Source organism: Ammospiza nelsoni, chromosome 1 (genome assembly GCF_027579445.1).
Source record: "Ammospiza nelsoni isolate bAmmNel1 chromosome 1, bAmmNel1.pri, whole genome shotgun sequence".
In the NCBI taxonomy this organism is placed as follows: Eukaryota; Metazoa; Chordata; class Aves; order Passeriformes; family Passerellidae; genus Ammospiza; species Ammospiza nelsoni.
Genome location: NC_080633.1, coordinates 130,971,439 through 130,992,930, shown reverse-complemented (window position 1 = coordinate 130,992,930; position 21,492 = coordinate 130,971,439). Strand labels below are relative to the sequence as shown.

At 36.8% G+C, this 21,492-nt stretch overlaps 1 protein-coding gene across 1 annotated transcript in view; it reads left to right on the top strand.

Moving 5' to 3' along the window:
* The window catches only part of VPS13B (vacuolar protein sorting 13 homolog B), a 429,559-nt gene that overhangs the window by 131,533 nt on the left and 276,534 nt on the right, over positions 1–21,492 (top strand). Inside the window, exons 18-19 of the mRNA XM_059490125.1 lie at positions 3,753–3,887; positions 4,740–4,913. Of these exons, the coding sequence (XP_059346108.1) occupies positions 3,753–3,887; positions 4,740–4,913 (309 nt within the window). The remainder of the gene's footprint in view (positions 1–3,752; positions 3,888–4,739; positions 4,914–21,492) is intronic.

Here is a 21,492-nt window from a genome sequence, read left to right as displayed (position 1 = left end):
AAGTAAATCTGAGTGGTGCTTTTGCAAGTGAGATTCCAGAAGAATCAGTACAGTACAAGTTCTACTCCCTTGTCTAGCACCTTGGAAAATAAGCCTTTCTCCTACTTCATTTGCAGGATGTTGAATTTGCATAATGTTTGCTGTTGGCAATGTTAGATGTGGTTTTCCTAGTGTCTGTTCAAATTCATGCTCAATGTCTTAATTACAATGTTGTGGTCTGTTTGTCTCCGTGCAAAATTTCAGTTAGTACATGGAGGCATGGAGCATTTCTAATCTAGAAGTTTGAAAATCTTCATAATCAATCCCTTAAGATTGATCCCAACTACCTTAAGAAAAGTTTATAAACATTGAGGGGAGGGAAGGAAGCTCTAGTCTTTGCTTGCTTAAACATTTGTTTGCTGAAATAGGTGTTTAAGGAATATTTTAGTTCTGTGAACAACTGCTGAGACTTCAATTTTTCAATGGTACCACGATGAAAGAAATAAGGGAGACTATTTGGAGGAACTAAAGTTACAGGGATGCAATCTACAAATAGAGGCATATGAAGGAAACAAGGCTTCTTTCTTCTCTGAAGAGCTGCTTGCCAGTTTGACAAGTTTATGAGAGATGGCTCATAATTTCCAAAAATTTTCAGACTGAAGAAAATAGCCTCGTATTTTAAACCAGTTCATTAGAAATGGTTCACTAAAAGTCTCTAAACTTTCTGTGCCTTGAAAACGATTTGTGACTTGGCCAGGGCAATCACTTCAAGTTTAGGTGATTTTTGTCTTTGTGAAAGTCTAATTAGACATTCTAAGTTTCTTACTGTGTTCTCTGTATAGGATTTCAGTAATTAATAAATAGGTGTTCAGTAATTAATAAATAGGTAATAGGATTGAGTATCCATCAGTCCAGAGCTGGAATTTTTTCTGGCAACTTCTCCTTGTTTACTTTGCTGTGCTGTAGTTTTCAGGTGTTGAAGCTGAAAGCAGGTTGGCATTTGACATGAAAGCAATATAGAAAAGGAAGGCATGAGATACTCTGTGTTTTCCCAGTTCTTCCCTATTTTCTGTCAAATAGTTGAAAACAATGGACAAAGTGTTTACCCTAATCCCGTAACAGAAAAAAAACCAAAAAACCTTATTACTGCTACCAGTGACTTCTTCATATGCATTAAAATATGATGGTTAATTCTATGAGCATGTATTAAAGGTTTGTGGGTTTTTTTAAGGCCAAGCCATGAAGCTTTCCTGGCTTCCCATCATGGTCCTTAACTGCTGGCTGGGTGAAAAGCAGTTCCTTGGCTCATTTGAGCAATGCTTTGCTGACTGTCATAAATTTGATAATTGGTCAGTTGAAGAGGGCAAATAGAAGGTTGTAGAAAATAAATGTCTTGGATAATGCTGTCATATCTTGCTGAAATTCAGAAAGTCCAGAAGTTACTTGGTGAGGGACTAGGAGTAAAAAGAAACAAAGAGTGATCATAATCGCACTTAACTTGCTTCCTTTGTCTCAGATAGGATACTAAAATCAAATCTAAATTATGCATGTAAATAATTTTGGACATGGACAGTTTTAGTATCAATGCAAAGAAGTTGTCCAGGATAATGCATCTAAAAGTGAACTCCATTGTAGGAATTATTTATTTTTAAAAGTACTTCATCTTCCATAGTGAAGTGAGAGAAATGTATTGCACATCACAACTTTAATTTTGATTCTTAAAACAATTGCTGAAAAATGAAAACAGCAAGAAACTCCCAGTTTTAAGAGGGCTTAAAAGACGGGAATCAAATTGTGACCTCAGTTTGGTTTGCTTTAACTGTAATATTGGCTGCTAAAACTGTTGAATAATCTTTGTTTTGGAATTGGCAGAAGATGGATATCCCCCCTCCACCCCCCCCCCCCCCCCCTTTTTTATTTATATGAATGTAATGGCCTCTATTTTGCACAAATTTCTAGGAACTATGAGGAGGCAGAAATGCCTACAGATATCCTAGTTTATTTTGATAAATTCATGTATTATGTCAGATACCATGCCTTAGATCAAAGGGGATTTTCAGCTTTAAAAGAGGCTTACCCTGGACAGAAATGGGAGTGAGGGTCTGTTCACAAGACAAACTGGTAGTTGGTCTTTCAGACTGAGAACTGATGGGTTGTTGTAAGGAAGGCACACAAATTAGTTTCAGTGAGTGTTCTTTGAGCCTTTGAAGCCTTCCTGAGTCACAAATTAGGAAAAGTCTGGACATAGCCCAAAGACAGAAAACGGGGTAAATTTTGATAACAAATAATACCTTGAGTGTGGAACCTACTTTCAGATGGCAGTCTGCTTTATCATGTTCTGTGTGTCCCTTCATGTGTTTCTTCTTTCTTTCTGTCTTGGAAAGTACTTTTTATTCAAAAGTTATTTTAATGTTTTACCAGAAAAAAACTTGAATATCTGTCAAGACTGCTTGCTAAATGATTTTGTATGCACCACGTAATATTCTTCAATCTTTAGGAACTTGAATAAGCACAGTGAACTAAGCATACCAAGTTTAATCTGAAATCTTCTGTTCCCTATAATTTTCTTAGGATTCTTTTCCTTACTAGTTAATATATATTAAAGGTTGTTCTTTGAGTTAAGTCTTGGACAGATTTTGGAAAAAACCTAAATAATTAATTCTGTAGATGATTACACTTCTTTAATGTGTTTAATAATCTTGAAATATGTATAAAAATGCTTTTTTACCTGATATTCCACAATACTTTCCTTGCATAATTATGGATTTTGGAACAAATTCTATGTTACGTACATGAGGAAATGGTTCCATAATTATACTAATGTTTGCATAATTAACAAGCTGCTTGCCAATTTTAACTGACAAATTCCAAGTTGCTTCTGCACGAAGGGAAAAAGAAACCATAAAAAAGGCAACTTCTGTTAGTTTTTCCTTTCATACTTCTTACAGGTGTTGAAACTATTTATTTCTAATTTGCAAGTGAATTTATGTGTTTTTTTTCTGATATGCAGTGCTGTACAGATTTGGAGGGCTGGCTTCCTCCACCTATGCTCTGGGGCTGTTTTGGGGGGCTGCCCTCAAGCTCTGCCAACAAATCTCAGTCCTGGCTTGTACAATCCCCTGCTGCTTCTGCCTCAGTTCTGGGCAGCTCTTCAGAAGTGACTGCCAATAGCACTGACTTCTTCCAAGTGGTGCAGTAGTTTTCTGGTGCTCACAAATGGGGGCTGAGGAAAGACCACCAAAACTTATTTCCACTTGTGACCCAAGGCAAGGTTTGAACTCCAGTTTCCGCTGAAAAATGGCAAGTGTGCCGTTGGCCTTCTGTACTGCTCAGCTGCATGGATCTAATGCTTTACTTCGCTACTGAGTAAAATGTTGATGTCTAAATAAAAGCTGAAAACACGTAGTCATTTTAAGATCCTGAAATTAAATGGTCGTAATAAAAACATGAAGGAGAATAGCTGATGTGGCACTTGCAAAGTGAAAATGAAAGTATCTGTGTGTATATATGCATATTTGTTATTTCAATTTCTAAGTGGTCTTGTGTGTTTTCCTCACGGTATCTATATATATTTTGTGCATAACTGTTTGTATTAAAAAATCCATATGCCTCATTCTTTCACTTTCATTTAAAACCTGTGAATCACAACAAAAATGCTGTAAGAACATCTAAGGTAGATAATTAAAATATAATTAAGTTTAAATGCCTTGGTGAAGGAATATAAAAATATTTAAATTCAACAGGCTAGTACATTTGCAGTTTTCTTTTATTAGGTGTGAAATCTAAGAATCCCCTGCCAACTCTTGAGGGCTCAATCCAGAATGTTGAATTGAAGTACTGCGGCACATCGTTGGTCAAATGTGCCTCTGGGACCGTGGGATCAATAAAAATTTGTGCCAAAGCCCCAGGTATGTGCAGCTGGACCATGTAAAACTTTATTGCCTGTATAGGAGAATTGGCCTTGCTTTTTACAAGGGGAGTTACTGAAACAAGAATTTACTCATTGTTCCTATGAATCAGAGAGGGGTTTTTGTATTCTGTTTTGGGGGTTTGTTGTTATTATTAAGTATGTCATGATGATCCAGTCTTGCCTAGTATAGTCAAATTTTACACTGAATAAGAATTTTTTTTTTTTTTTCTGTTGAGACAAATACTAATCAGGAAGTATTCAAGAAATAGGAAAAATACAGAATATTTTCACGTAGCTTTATCCTTAGCATTATTTTGGTGTATTTTCCTGACTGTTTAATGCCTCATTTTCCATTAATGCTATAGGTTTGTATTTTGCTTGTAAAGTTTTTGAGGACTCTGTGATTTTTTTTTTTTTTTTTTTTTACTTCTTTAATACAGATTTTCCTGAGGAGCATGTGGGAACTTATCAATGTGTATGATGTCTTTATGGATAAAAAGGAGCTAAGATCAAGAGCATTAAAAATTTAGTGTCTTTAAATTGAGTTCATGGTGATGTTCAAGTAGATTATTTTATAAAATTTTATAAAATAATTTATAAAACAGTATAAAATACTGTTTTAAAGATAATCAGTTACATTATTTGAAATCCTCCTGGAAGTCAAGGCATTTGTAAGTAAACAATAAGTAGATTGCCAAATAGTTTATGTGATGCTGCTCTTTCTAGTTGCTCTTTTAATTCTGTATTCACAACGTAAATTAATAGATGTTCTCTTTGGACTAGTAAAAGTTTGTCTTGAAAATTTATCTTGTTACACTAAAAACAGTAAGGAATCTAATTTTTATCTTAGGTGATGGTGGAAAAGAGAAGCTGATTCCTTTAATTCAAGGCCCTTCTGACACCAGAGACTTACACAGCAGTAAATGGCTCAATGAGAGTAGAAAGCCAGAATCTCTCTTAGCTCCAGATTTGGTGGCCTTTACAATCCAAATTCCGCAGTATATGGACTACTGCCATAATTCTGGTAAGTACAAAACTCTTGTTAAACTGGTATCATGTTACAGTTTTGCTGTCCAACGTGATTTGCAAGAGGGGCTTGATATAAAATGTGCCAAATGTCAAAGTATCTTCTAAACACTCTGCACGCATTGTAACTTCAGCTCACTGTGAGACAAAAGAACTGAAAGCTGCATTTTGATTTATGTCTTCTTCACTAAGGAGTGCTTCATTAACCTTGGTTGCCTTTTAAAATAATTATATGAAACTTTTGTAAACTTCAGGAGGAGGAGGGAGGAGAGGCAGGATCCATGTTGAAAACATTAGTTCCATTCTCTCTTCCTGGTACTGGGTTGGCTTTCTTATACAGAAGTTGACATACTGGATTCTAAATGGTTCATATAAATTTATTGTTTAGAATTTGTTTATCATAAAATTTGCTAACAATAAAAAATAATCTAAAAAATACTGCAGGGCACACGTCCGACCTCATCAAATTTGATGTTGTGGTGGCCTTAAATCAGAAGGTAATAATTTGTGAGAGTTGTTTGGCTAAATTTAAGGGTGTTGTTGACTTTGTGGGCATAAATACTTTTACCTGACATTCTTATGGTTTCTGTGTCTTTAAAAAAAACATTGGTCTGTTTTAAGCAACACTGAAAATTTTTAAATATGTCGAGTTTAAAGTAACTCATGTAGTTTGTGAAATACAATGGAACTGGGTTTTGCTGTCAGTGTGGTGCTTCTTAAAAACCATGTTTTCATGTTTTTCAAAGTTTATTCTATGGAATAAACTAATTCAAAGTTTAATAAACTTTTTCAAAGTTTATTCCATGCTAGGCATGGAATGAAAAGTGGGGAAAAAACAATCCAAAAAAGTATCTAGGTAAAGGAAAGTAAAAGAATTACCTGATCCCAATATTATGAAACACAGAAGCAACTTGAACACTTCAAGTGTACTTTTTTTCTGTAATTTTTTTCCTGTTAAATGATTCTTGAATGTCATTAGTCTGAAAAGTAACAGTGAATTTATTACTGTCATTGCAATTTTTATGTGCATATGTAAGCAGAATTTGATTCTTACACAGAGTAAATATTTGTAAGCACTGTGCACTCCAGCAGTTGTTAGGTTATTTTTCTGTAATTGTACTTCTGTGTTTTTTGGATAGCGTCATGTTGGAAATGTTTACAGCTGTGTTATTACAACAATTATCTTCAGGTCCTAAAGCATTGCCAAAAAGCAGTTCAGGATTCAATAATATCTGAATTAGTCAGATGAAGCTAAAATCTGTTGCACCTGTTGATTCACTTCAGTACCTTTTAAATGTTCATAACACCAATATTTATTACTATGACTAATTGCTGCATTTCTTGCCTTTTTTGAGGATTTTTTGTTTAATTTTCAAATTTTTGTCTTAGTCTATGAATTACAATTTAAAGGTTCTGTGGATACATATACTGTACACTTACTGCTTTTGTTACAGGTCATAAGGATCACATACATTTTTGTTCATCAGTATTATAGATGTTCCAGTTAGGTGGGTGGGAGTCCTTGATGGGTTGTGACAGGAGGTGCTTAATGAGAATTAAGGCACTGACAAATGAAGTGCTGGCCAGGCTCACATTCAGGGATTTTGAGATACAAAACATTTTTTTGCAGTAGACAATTGTCTGTGGTACCTGTTTTTTAGATGAATAGACATGCATTAAAAATGTGAAGGTTTTAGAGTTGAAAATGTTCTGGACACTTCACCTGCTCCTTCAGCATCTCAGGGAAGTTGTATTGATTCTGTGTGCACAATGGCTGTCATTAACCTGCTCTAGCTCTGCTCCTGTCGGGTGGCACCTGCAAGGAGTGACAAATGAGAGGAAAAATCTGACTGATTTGCTCAAGCTTCAGTCTCATTCAACAGGAAGAATGGCATACTGGAAATTACTTAGTTTTTTTAACGTAAATTAAACCAGGAGTAATTAATGTTTCATTTGTCTCAGGTTCTGTACAAAGGATCACCAAAGCAAAAGTGTTTGCTTTCGAATACATGCTGAAGAAACTGAGGCAATTTTAATACAGGAGATATGGCTATCATTTTCATTATTACTGTGAAAATTATATGTAGGGAAAACATGAAGTGCTTTGAGAGCATAAAAATGCATTTGCCATCAGTTGCAGTCACTTCTGGGAGTTAAAAAGGCTATACTGGATAATTTCACAGGAAAAAACTCATCCCTTGAGAGTAAAAGGTTTTTTTAAGCTGTATTACTGGAGGTGATTGTGCAGTACTGAAGTGGTTTGTGAAATTTTTCCTGATAATGTTGCATAGAGTGTTCTGTAGTAGGAATTTGGAATAATTAATTCATTAAATTGAATGAAAAACAACTTGATCAAAAATTAAAGCAGTCATTTGGATATAAACTGCTAAGGAGGAGGTTGTGCAAATGGCATGAGATACTCGAATAAATCAGGGCATATTTACCTGGTGAACAGGGAGGGCACTGTTCCTCCTCCTCTCCTTGTTGCATCAGCAAGTGTCTACTGTCTTGTATCACTTGAACCATATGATCTAGGGTGATCAGGATGGTTGTGCAACTTCCTTTTACTGCTTGTCTGTATGTGGCCCTGCAAAGTTACAGGATGTATTCACAATCTGAGGGATAGAGCATTTGACAAGATATCTTCCTTTTTGCTATTTTGGTTGAGAGGAAGAGAAAAAAAGAACATGGTTCTAGCAGTACCATACTGCATTGAGTACAACCATTCCAAGGAAAAAGCTCTTTGAAGGGCTTTCAAAAAGAGCAGCATTTAGAGCATGTGATGTGTAGCATGTACAGTGTACGTCAAGTATAAAACAAGTGCATAAACTTATGATTACTGGTCAGGAGTGTTTTACTGTTTAATGCATAAAGTGTCATTAGCTTGTGGAAAACGGATCCACCTATGGCAAAGGAAGTATTTAGGGACAAAGAACATAAATATGATTTTGTTTAGTCCTTATGCTGTAATTTTAATTTTGGATACTTTGGTTGTATGAAAACTGCCCCAGGTATCTCTATGCATGGTTGTAAAAATCAGTGAGTATGCTTCTCACTCTTTAAACTGTGGCATATAAATAAGTACAAGAGAGGAGATTATTCCATTACTCCGGGGCTTGGGAAGGTCTTCTTACTCTTTCTCTGAAATAACCCTGACTTTATTAACCCTGGGAGCAAGCTGCAGACCTTATTTGTTTCACCTGGCCTTTGAGAGAAGAGGGAGATTTCAAAATGAGTGCTGGTGTTAGTGGTTAATTATGAACAGCTGTTGAATAGATGAGGTGAGCTGATTAAGCTCTATTTGGTTTGCCATATTGAATAATTGGGAGTGCATGCACAGCCAGTGTATGGACAGCTTTATTACAAATAAATCAAAAGGAAAAAAAAAATACAATTAATGAAGTTTTCTCTGAGATCGGCTTGAATAGGCAATAATGCAGCAGTGAAATAAGGGAGTAAACAAAAGTGCTTGTATTAATGTCGTGCTCATATGTGTCGAATTTCTACACTTAGTGCAGCAAAGCAAGAGTGGGAAGGCTTCTCTAAATTGTCGAAGCTGCATAAAGGCTGAAGAGCAAACATTTAACCTTATAGAAGTTGGTATTTCTTGTTTAAGTGATATGTTTCTCCGACTTCCAAAACATTTAGAATTTTTTTCTTCTATCAGTCTTTTGATTTAGATAAGATCACTCCATTCACCCCCTTCCCATGCTAAAAGGAAAAAATAACTGAAGAAATGATATCTTCAGGTATGAAAAAATTGCCATAGAAGTTGTACCAGTACGAATATAAACTTTTTTATTATTGTAAATGATCTGATTTTTATCTGTTAGAACTTAATAAAAAGGAGGTGAGAGATTAAAGATAAGTTTGGTTTTATGCTTATACACCTACATATGTCCCCCAAATTCCCTCTTTTTGCAGTTAAAAAAGCATTATATTGATATATTTTTAAATTTAATTTTGACTGCTTGCACTAGGGATATTAGGTTGAATTTTGAAGCTGAAGCAATTATATTTTTAAGTTCTCATCCAATTTAAATGAGTTCTTGTGGTAGTAAGTAAATAAGTAAAAATCCTAGTAAAAAAGAATTCATGGTCTAATTTAAGTATTTTGAAAAGATTTAACACAATAAATGAATAAAAATGGTTAGTGTATTGGAGTAATTAAAGACAATTCACATTTGTGGTTTGGACATAAATGTGTAAAAATTATACCCATCTATCTTATTACATTTCCTTTTCTCTCCCTGAGGATTTCACTATGTACTTTATCTGTAATTGTTGCCAGTTTTCTATCAAGTTCCCACTGGGCTTCTGGTGCAAAAAATCTTATCCTCTCGATGACAGAGCTTGCCTGAATGATTTCATGCTCTTAGCATTTTTGTTCACGGGAATTAGGGGGAGAATGTAACTGCAGCTGAACATAGCATCTATTTTTGTAATTTTGAAGTTTAGACTCTGTTATTGGAACTAAATGAAGAGATGCAGGTGTTCTCCAGTTCAAGTCCTTTGGGATTTTTTGATGGTAGATGCTTGAAAAGAAAATGCATGTGTTTCCAGAGTCAAACAGCAGCTGTGGACAAGGATTTATGTTTTTCTCAGAACTTTGGGATTTCAAAATGTTACATTTAATCACATGCACAGAAAGGAGAGCAAATGTTAAAGATGTTACATATAAAACTAGGAGACTGATCTTTTTACCATACCAACTAGTTGTGGGAATAGAGGAACAAAGTGATCTTTAATCTTAATATGCACAATTTCAAAAGGATTATGATAGTTGCCAGGACTCTGGTCTTATGAAAACTGTGCTCAGGCAGTGTGCAACATTTATATCTTCTTAATTGCTTTTAAAACCTGGTTTATTCTTATATTTTTCTTTGGAAAAATATGAATGTTAATAGTGTGAGTTACTGAAAACACAGTATTCATGTAGGCTTACTTTGGAGGGTGTATTTAAATTCGGTAAGTATACATTTTTAGAAAAAGATTTCTGGCAGCGTCCTGTAGTTTTCAAAATTTGATTTAAAATAGCAGTTCAACTGCCTGAACTGCAAGGCTATATTTGGAAGTTTTCTTTCTCACAGAATTTGTGGGCAGAAGTATTTTGTGGTAATGCAATTTCTCCCTCCCTTTCTCTCTGGTGATTTTGCAATTAGTTGATTGTAGCAAACAAAATGTCTGACATCTTAAGTTTAGCTGAAATTGAGGCAAGGGTAGCAGATGGTGGTACTGCTGAGCAATTCAGGAAGGGAGAGTAGTGTGGGCAGGAGCAGGTTGGTAACAGTGGTAAATGTCAAGTTAATCCATACCAAGGAAGAGAAAGTAAAGCCTCTTTTAACAATCACCAGTCTGTGTGTGCTCCGTCCTCTGCCATTATCCTCACAACCTCAGTATGCTGTGCACTACAGCAATGTTAAATATCAAATGTTTTTCCAGGCTTGGATCACCACTGCATCTACTGTCTTACAAAGATCCAGCACTTAGTACTTTGTCTAAGAGAGAAGTAAACTTGTCCTCAAGTGCAGTCTGTTCCTCTGCTGGCTGCAGTTGGAGATTTCATGTCCACGGGAGTAGCAGCAAGGAGGAACGTACTATACTATGCTAACTAGATTGACTGCTTCCAGTGAGTTGCATAAATCTGGCGACTGCCAGTAAGTTCTGGTTGTAGAAAGGTACTTGCACAATGCAGGAATAAGACAGCTTGTTCAACTTTCCCTCAAGTAATTCTGCAAATCCTCTTGAGGAAGAGGTGTTTTCATCTCTCTGCTTATGTTGCGGTCAGTTTCTCTCAATATGCCATAAATCCTTCAGCAATACATGTGTTCTAAAATTCTGAGATTGTGACTAAAAAGGATTAGTTTGTAAAATCTTACTTTAAAAATTGATTTTTTTAAAAAATAAAAAGCACTGTCATGCAAGTTTTTAGGAAGTTAGCCTCTGTAGTTGAGTTCCCTGAACTCTTTCAATCCTGTTTGACTTTGAGATGTTCTGTTCAACTGCACTGTGACAATATCTTTAGTCAAAGCTGGGCAATATCTTTAGTCAAAGAAGCACTTTTGCCTTTTTTCCATTTTTTTCCCTTAATAGAATCACTTAAGATTAGAAGTGTTTTGGCAAAACAAGAACAAAGCACTGTGAGGATGGGGACTCAATGCCAAATGGCAGGAGCCTTAGACTCCTGGGAAATATGGGACTGGGAGAACTGGAAAGCCTGCATCTCATCTGGATTTATAACTTTTTTGTAAAAACTCATTGTCTGCTCTTTCTTTTCTTTTAACTCAGGATAACAGTGTAGATAATGTAGTTGATCATGTAGTTCTGGGGATAGGACTTTGAGCTTCAGTATTGGCAATTAAAGAGTTGAGCTCTTCAGTGGTGGGGGTAGTAAGAGGTATGAAGGCTTTAAAGTACATAAAAGAAATCTCTCCACCTTTTCTTTAAACAGCTCATAACCTAGAAAATTCTGTAAAAGTAATTAAAAAGAAGTTGTTGAAAAGCCTTTTCTTTTTTAAATGTTTAACTCATTAAATGTGTAGAAGTTAGGGAATGGCAGATATGAGATTTTTTTCTGCTACCTTTATTTTGTGTGTGTGCATGTGTGTTCCATTGGATTTCTGTTCACTTTAAAATCTGATAGTATCAAAGTGTTCCATATGGCCAACAAAGTCATATTTAACACTTCTGTTATTGGAAAAAAAAAATCTACATGTGGGTTCAAATGATCATTTCTATTTTCATAATGGTAGAGGCTGATGTATCTGTGCTTCCTTTATTTATGAAAATGCATTTACCTTTCCCACTTATGGCATCTGGAAAAGCATTATTCAGCAAGGTGACTAGATACCTATTGTTGGTTTCAAGTGTTTTGAAAACATGACAGGTATAGGCTCTCAGCAATTGCTGACACATAGCTTTGGACATTGAAATCTGGTTTTAATTGAGAAAATATATGTTGGCCAGCATATTGGGATAGTTCCCTCCCATTTTGAAAAAACGCCATGGGATCTTTAACTTGCATTTGGACACTTCCCAGACATGGCCATAAGGGACTGCAGCTGTTTATTTTCAAATAGTGTTTAAACTATTTCCAGGTTTTATAATTGAATTGTAGTGCTCTCACTGCCTCTTTAGTGATGTAAATGATTCATATAAGATGGCTACTTTTTTTGTAATGAAATGCTAAATAGATAGGACTGAAAATCATAGACTCTTGGTGGTAGTAAATGCATTTTGACTAGGTCAACTTCAGGTTTTTTAAATTTTAGTAACAAGGAACTAAATAATATCATAGTGCGTTTGATAAAAGCAACGATAAATTAAGCATCTTATTTTTAATGCAGAAATTATTGTATATAGAAATGTATTTGTTCCACATTTGAATTTTTTTTCAGTAATTTTCACGGTTCAGCTCTGTAGCAGTTTCAAAAAAGAAGCTACAGGTCACTCCCAGGATTCCAATGTTCTGGTTCTAATACAAAGGTACTAATAATCTCATTTTTCTGATTCAGAATGCAGTCAGAGTTAATATTCAACCACATTGTCCCTTTCTACCCAAACATTACTGTTCAGAAGCTCCCACAGAAATTCCTTCCTATGATGTTATGAATAGCCAGTTGTGGTCAGCAATTGAAGTTGGGCCATTACCAAGTGACCGAAGAGCTGGTTTTATGTAGAAAGGAACAGTTCACAGTCAGGATTAGGCAACGCAGGTTGGAATTTCAATGGTATTTTATTTTTTAAACTCAACTGGATAACCTCTGTGATGACTTGCAATCTAGTACAGACTCCTATAGCTGAGCAAACTGAATTAATTTTGAACAGACAGATGATCTTTAAGGTGTACAACTTTGGAAACATTTAAATTAGTTCTATTTTTCTCATGTGCTGTGAAGTTTCTCAGGGGCAGGCTCTATTGTTACCAGAAATCTGCAGACTGTATAAAAATTAGTATTGCAGGAACTGTTATTCACTTGTAATCTTTAAAACATTCGATCACTCCTGTGTTGTATGAGCCGATTTAATTTTACCTGTGCACTCAAATAGAACTAATATGTTCAAAATACTTAATATATACTTGTGTAAGGTGGCAGAAGTACTTAAAACTGGTATCAGGAAAACAGTGCATTGTGTAACTTTTCAGTTTTATTTAACAGCTAAAATTAGCTTACCTGTAATACATGAGCCAATTATGTTGAGTATCTCTAAATAACAGGATTTAAGTACAGCAAATTCAAACTCAAATGTGGTGTATTTGAGGTTATCCTGACATTCTCAGTATCACATGGAATGCTAAATCTATTTGAGAAATGCAGTGATAGGATTAGTGTGGATATATAGTTTAATTAAATAGCTAAATATTTTTAATTCTTCATTTTAATGTGATTTACACTCTTCAGTTGAATACAAGGCATTTTGAAAAGTTAAAAAGAAAACCATTTGTTTTCCAAAAGTCATGTCTGAACAAGAAGAATCTAGGTGTTGCCTTGGTCTTGCAGCCAGTTCAGTTAAGACAAACATTTGCCAGAGCAAAGTAATTTGCTGACCTGACTTCTGAGTTTCCATCCAAACTCATTTGTGCTGCAAAGTGTTGATACCACTTTCAGCACAGCATATTAGTGCATGCTCTGGCTTTCCTAAGTGTTTTCCTAATTTCTGATGTATTTTCAAGATGAAGTAGACAGGTCTGGGTAAAAAAAAAAAAGGTTATTTTTTCTCCAGGAGATTTAGAAACTGTGTATTTGCAGAATAGCAAATAATTTTGGAGTTCTGCTTTCTGAACCTTTGAGAACATTTCATGGTTATGCAATGAATGGGTACTCTGACAATGTGAATGGAAGGGATGGGGAGTTCCAACCATTTCAGCTCTTAGAGTGAGAGTTTGCCTGTATCTACCAACTCTTACACATTTAGCCTGGGTTCCCCATCTGTCACTGTAGAGCTTCTGGGGCTGATTGTCTGGGGTTTGTGCCAAGCTGAAGAAATATCTTTGGCTGTGCTGCCTCATATCCAGGAATCTTGGAAAAATAGACCACTGCCTTTGGAAAGGTTGACATGAAAGGAGTCAGACTGACCAGAGTTCGAGCCATGTCTTTTTGAATTTCAGTGTTTATAACTGTCATACCAGTGGAAAAAAGACCATGTTCTAATAATATGATGCAAAAAATAAATTAAAATAATGTTTATTCAGCTATATAATTAATAATAAATAATAAATCTTTAAATGAATAGTCTGAATAAACAAACAAGTGGCTGACTGCCTCTTCTTATCTCCTGCTGCCCTCAAAAGTACCTAAGCTTGTTTTACTTTTGGAATAAAAATAATTAAACCCTAAACAAATATTGTGTAAATACAATATAAAATATAATATAATATTAGAACTTCCCCATTAAAGTGGGGAAATAATGGAAATTTTGTAAATAAAACAATACTTTGAAAATTAAGAGAAGATATGATTAAATATAAGAGTTATTGAGTACAGTATCTGGCTCAACATTAGTGAGGAGGGTTATGGAGCACATATGGCAATGGATCATCACATTTAGATAGTATTCTCTCTTCTGTATGCCCATTGATGTAATCTGTCAGATATCTAGTTTATGTAAAAGTTGATAAAGCACATCTTTTATGCTTTGGGCTTTTCATGAATTATATGTACAGCATATTTCTTATTTTTAGTGTAATTATGTTCATGTTTGGTCATGTATTCAATAGAAATAAATTAATGAAATGAGAATATGAATTGTCTTCTGTACTTTTGAGCTCTCTTATTTCCCTGCTGTAATAAGAGAACAGGAATTCAGTGTTGAGCAAGTCTTTCAGGTTGTTACGTGAAGATTTGTACAAGAAAATGAAATATGTTCAAACCATCTTTATAGTATTTGCAAGATGTATTAGCCCATGTCCTGGAATAATATTTTTCAGATAGTAAAATTATTGCAAAACACTTCTTTCATACATATTTCATAATAAATTCATTATTCAGTGATAAGTTTAACATTAACCTATTATGTTAAAAATATGTTTTAAAACCAACTTTTGGAAAATCTTACAGATAGAATGTAATTTTCTGAAACCAGATGTCTAATTTCAAGTGTGTATATCAGTCCTTTAAGCAGTTGTGGTCTAAACAAGTAAAATGAAACTTTAATGCAAGTTGCAATCAGTTGATTAAATTCTTTTTAATTGCAAAATTAAATAGTTAAGATATATTTATATTTTTCAAAGAAGGAATAATAAAATATAATAATCATAATACTAATATGTTTAGGGTAAAAACTTTTATGATAATTTGAAGCCAACAATACTTGGTTTTTTTCTTCACTGGTAACATAAGCAAAGTATAATCCTGTGAAAGGGATGACTTAACACAACTGTTGATGCACTTCAACTGAAACATCTTTATCAAGTTAATACAAGAAGCAGTCATGCCCTACTTGAATTACTCATTTATAATGGCTGAGCAGCAGCCTGGATGTGGACTTTGAAATCCTGGGAAAATAAGATGCATGCATGCATCCAAATGTCTTTAAAGCAGCTGTAAAATGTTGAAGTGAGATGTCAGCTACTAGCTGTTGTCTACAGTTTTAGTCTGAAGGGAGGTGTGATCATTTAATTGCTAACCAAATTTAATATTATGATAGTGATTATATCCTCAGTTTAAAACTTTTTATTTTCTAGAGCCATTTGAACTGAAGAATTAGAATATTTGTCTGCTTTTTTGCACACTTTTATTGCAGAGATTATTCCAACTTTTTTTTAATATCTTACTTGCTTTGTTAAAATACATACATTTTTCACTACCTTTTATTGCTTGTAATGAGGAAATAATAATCCCAAAGATGTGTAAAATATCAAAATAAAGCACATGTATGGGTGGCAATTCCAAAAATGGTACCTTTGTTGTCAATAAGGACCTAAGAGCATAAGAGCTGGTAAAAGCCATATATTAAAAGGATTTCTGTCTCTTTGCATTGGTGAGATGTTGCTGTTTGCACAGTCTTTTGCAGATGATGGCATTGCCAGGTTCTTTGTCTTCACAGTTTGGTTTCATGTTTTCTTTGAAAAGACAGACATATAGGAAATTAACTGTTGAACTTTAATTTTTCTTCAAATTCTTGCGCAATTCCAAAGGGTGTGCGTCTCATTATACTTGAAACAGATTTTTCGTTAGAAGTGCCAGATGTTTCTCTAGTATCCTCACACTTCCCAAGTACCCAGTATGGAAGTAAACAGTCTTCAGTTACTGCAGGAATTGTAGAAGTTCCTATGACAAGAAGTCAGTGGGAGCATGAACATCCAGTTTTGCATGTTGGAACATCTGTACGGCAGTGTGAACTTCATCTTGCACTTTGGATTCAGACAATAAAGTCCATGTTGTATATATCCAGGGATATTCATAATAAACTCATAGCAAGGATGCTTAATTAAGGATCACTCAGGAACTGATGAAGGAGTTTTTTCCTTCTTTCTGTTACAAGTAGTATTGAGGTGACTTGTACTTTGTTTCCTGGAAAAATCACTGTCTCAAAATCATGGTGGAAGGAGAACTGTTTTTTACAAAATAGCAGCAAATTAGGCTCCCAGCTCAACGATCATGCCTTCTTCCTGGTGCTGGGAAAAAGGAGAGGTGAGAAGAATCCACCTTAAAGGTAGAAATAGGATGGGTAAAAGTCTTCACTCATAGTTTTTCCAAGGCAGCCCTAGTAGAGTTATTTGGTATAGCTCTTATTAAAGGGCTTTAAACTAGATTTGAAGGAGGAAAGCAAATAAACCCAGGCTTACTACAGATAACCTGGGGGCACTATGCCACTGTCTGAGGGATGCTGTTGTAGCAAGGTCTTTGGTCTGCTTCCTCAGTGGAGTTTGGGGGAGGAAATCCATGTGGCAGCAAAGACACAAGGGTTATTGAATTTTTAGAAACCAAGGAAGCATCTGAGAATGGTTGCTTAGGAATTAGGGCTTGTCATCCCCAAAAGGCAGTAATGAGTATTCCAACTGAAGTGCATTTGCACCAATGCACTGAGCATGGGCATCACGCAGGAGGAGCTGGAAGCCTTTGTGCAGCAGGAAAACAGGGATGTATTTGCTATCATGGAAACATGGTGGAATGACTTGGGCAACTGGGTGCTGCAGTGGATTGCCATAAACCCTTCACAAAGGATAGTCAAGGAAGGAAAAATGTTGGAGTAGCTCTGGATGTTGGGGAGTGTTTTGGTTGTCTGGAGCTTAATGATGGTGACAGCAGGGTGAGTGTTTATTTTACAGTCAGAGTGAAGAACAGCAAGGCTTTGGTGGGAGTTTGCTAAACGCCTCCCAAGCAGAATAAAGAGGTAGATAAAATATTCTGTTAGTGGCTGGGGGAAATCTCACAATTGCTGGTCCTTGTTCTCATGGGGGACTTCAGCTTATCAGATGTCTTCTGGAAATGCAAAACATTGGAGAAGAAACAGCCTAGGAGATTCCTGGAGTGTGGAAGTTAACTTCTTGACACAGCTGATGAGCAAGTGAACTATGAAAGGCACAGGCTGGACCTGTTGTTTGTGAGCAGGGATGTGCTGGTGGGTGATGTGCTGGTTGAAGGTCTCTTGGACCCAGTAATCATGAAATGACAGAATTTTTGGTTCTTGAAGAAGTAAGGGAGATAGGGGAGCAGCAGATCTGCTGCACTGGATTTCCAAGAGCATACTTTGGCTTGCTTAGGAGACTGACTGAAAGAGTACCTTGGGAGGCAATCATGAGGTACAAAGGAATTCAGGAGGACTGAACATAATTTAAAAAGGAAATCTTATAGGTATAGCAGGCTGTACCCATGAGCTGAGAAAGATGAGCTGATGGAGAAGTGTCTGACATGGGTGAACAGAAAGCTTTGGCTGGAAATCAGGAAAAAAAGAGGAGCTCCTGACCTTTGGAAGAATGGTTGGAAAACTCACAAGCACTGGAAGGATGCTGTGAGGTAATGAAGGGAGAGAATTAGAAGGGCCAAAGCCCAGTTAGAACTTAATCTGACTACTGCCGGCTACTAATGAAAAATGTTTTTCTAAATACATCAGCAACAAAATCCCTTATTGGATGCAGGGGGAAACATGATGGCAAAAGATGAGGAAAAAGCTGGGGTACTTAATGCCTTAATGCCTCAGTCTTTAATGACAAGATCAGTTGTTCTTTGGGTACCTAGCCCCCTGACCTGGAAGACAGGGTTGGGAGGAGAATGAAGGCCCCATAATCTAAGGGGAAATGGTCAGTGACCTCCCATACAATTTAGATATACACAAATCTGTGGAGCTAGATGGAGTCCATCCAGGGGTGCTGGGGGAGCTAGCAGAGGAGCTCACTGAGGCATCTTCAATCGTTTACCAGTGGTCCTGGCTCACTGCGGAGGTCCCAGGTGACTGGGAATTGGCAGTAGTGACCCCCGTCTATAAGAAGGGCCAGAAGGAAGATTTGGGGAACTACAGGCCTGTCAGCCTGACCATGGTACTGGGCAATGTTATACAGCGGATTATCTTGTGTATCATCATATGGCACATGCAGGACAACAGAGGGATCAGGTCCAGCCAGTGTGAGATAGGAGAGGCAGGTCCTGCTTGTCCAACCTGTCCTCCTTCACTGACAGGGTGACCTGCCTAAGGGGTGAGAGAAAGGTTCTGAGTGTTGTCTACTTGTGTGTTAGTAAAGCCTTTGAAACAATTTTTCATAGCACACTTTTGGAGAAACTTTTTTCACAGTGTAAATGGGTGTATTCTTTACTAGGTAGGAAACTGGCTGGTTGGCCAGGCCCTGAGAGTGGTGGTGAATAAAACTAAATCCATTTGGTAACCAGTCAATAATGGGGTTCCCCAGGGCTTCGTGTTGGGGCAGGTCCTGCTTCATACCTTTATCCATGATGTGGACATGGGGATTGAGTGCACGTTCAGTCAGTTTGTAGAGGACATCAAGTTAGGTGGAAGTGTTGATTTGCTGGACAGTGGGAAGGTCTGCAGAGGCATCTGGATAGGCTGGACTGATGGGTTTGGACCAACAGTATGAGGTTAGACAAGGCAAAATGGTGGGTCCTGCACTTGTGTCACAACACCACCATGCAGTGCTGCCGACTTGGGCAGAGTGGCTGGAAAGGGGCGCTGTGAAAAAGGACCTGGGCGTGCTGGTCATCAGTGGCTGAATGTCAGCCAGAGTGTGCCCATGTTGCCAGGAAGGCCAGTGGCATCCTGACTTGTGTTAGGAATAGTGTGGGCAGCAGGACCAGGGTGGTGATTGTCCCCCCATACTGGACACTGGTGAGGCCACCTCTCAAGTGCTGTGTCCAGTTCTGGGACCCTTAATTCAGGAAGGACTTTGAGGTGCTGGAGCAAGTCCAGAGAAGGGCAATGGAGCTGGTGAAGGGTCTAGAGGGTAAGTCATAGTAGGAGCAGATGAAGCAGCTGGGGTTGTTAGGCCTGGAGAAGAGGAGGCTCAGGAGAGACTTTAAATTTTCTTGACAGCTGCCTGAAAGGAGTTTGTAGCTGGGTGGGGGCTGATCTCTTCTCACAAGTGACAAGCAATAAGACAAGAGGAAATGGCTTCAAGTTGTGCTAGAGGACATTTCAATTGGTTATTAGGAAAAATTTATTCATTGGAAAGGTGTTCAGGCATTAGAATAGGCTGCCCGGGGAAGTGGTTGTGTCACTGTCCCTGACAGCATTAAAAAGACATCTAGAAGTGGTATTTAGGGACATGGTTTAGTTGTGGATTTGGCAGTGTCAGGTTGATGGTTGAAATCTGACCTTTAAAGCCTTTTCCAGCCTTAACAATTCTGTGACTCTGTATAACCAGGAGGAGCAATATCTTATCTTACACACTTGCGTGAAGTGGAGCATTTGGGATGGGTTTGCATTGCTGTTTTCCACTGAGGTTCTCTGTTGGGCTGTTGCAAGAGGATGATGGAGGGATGTTTGCAGTAAGAATGTGCCAACCCTTGTACCCTTTACTGTAGCTTGGCTCTATTTGGATTTAACTACCATGGTTTTTCACCCCTTCTCAAATGGGAGCTGCTCAGCTAGCTCCTGTGAAAGGTTTCTCTATTTTGAGACATGAAGTAAGTTACTCCAGAACACTTGTTCGTAAGGGCAGAAAAATCGGTAATTAAGAAGTATAGTTGTACCAAATAGCATGACGTAATGCTAAGGGAACAAGATGTTTTTCATTCATTTTCTGTGAGGGCCCCCCACAGTGAAACGCTTGCAAATCAATGCTGCTATATTGGAAACCAGTACAACTCAGACTCAGTAACAGCAGCATTTTGGACCTGGCTTTGGGGAAATAAAGCAACATCTGAGTTCCTGCAATGCTTACCAATGTGAGGCTAAGTTCTTCCACTTCTGTGTAATAGAGGTACCTCTGCATGTTCCTTTTCCTTAATTCTTTGCTAAGAGTTGTTGTCAGCTCTTACATAGGAGCCAGCATGGAGGACGGCTGTTTGTGTGTTCCACAAGTCTCTGTCTGTGTGTGACCCAGTCTCTGTGGATGGTTGGTTGGGCTTCACACCTCACAGGGCTGTGGCTCTCACCAGTATTGGAACATTAGAAACCTATGATTGCTGCTTCAGAGAAATAGAAACAGTGTAGTTAATAACAATAATAATAATTAAAAGAACAATTAACTAATAAAAACATTAAACTAACCCAGCTTGAAGTCCTACTTATTTCCATTTTTTCAGAGAATTTTTTTTGTTTTCTTAAGAGACAAAGCCCTCTTCTTACTCTTCATTTCCTAAACTGGAATTCCACAGTAAGAATTTGGAAGAGCCAGGGTCAATTTTTTAATTAGGGTGGGGAAAAGTGGGAATATATACTTACCAGACAGCTGGTATAATTTTCTTAAACATTTTCATGTTTAGCTATACATGTATGTAACTATAAGAAGAGAACAAAATATTTATTCTCATTGTGTCTGTGAATAAGATAATCTGAGTATTGTTGAGATTTGGGAGGGTGCTTAGAAAACTGATGGTGTAGTCCATGGTGCATTGTGTGACATAGCCCTATGAATATCGTGTAGAGCTGCAACTTAAGAGAAAATATGAATCTCTTTAGCTGTAGATGCTCTTGTTTCCCAGAGGATTACTAGCAGAACAGGAGGACAATTTCTTTAATTCCTTTATCCATAAGTCAATCCCTTTGGAAAATCTGCAGTTGGTTCTTCATACCCCAGGAAGAATGCTAGCCAAACACTTGTTGTTTTTTGACAAATTCTACCTATTTGCTGTCAGTACCAGGACAACATGATTGATTTTTTTTTTAGGGAAATGCAGACAAACTCTCATTAATATATATGTGGGACAGAAAATATAGCGTGTGTGTGTGTATATGTGTGTATGTATATAAATATCTATATATCTATATTTGTGTATATATAGATATGTATTTTAGTATAAATGTGTAGTGAATTTTTTCTGTTACTTTCCAGTAATTTTCCTGCATTAGATAGGATAGTAATAAAAATACCTTACAATCTCATCACTTTTTCTTACTTCTTTTAGGAACTCTACCTGGCCTTGTCCTGTCATGACTATTTTGACATGTGCAGCACTTGTAAA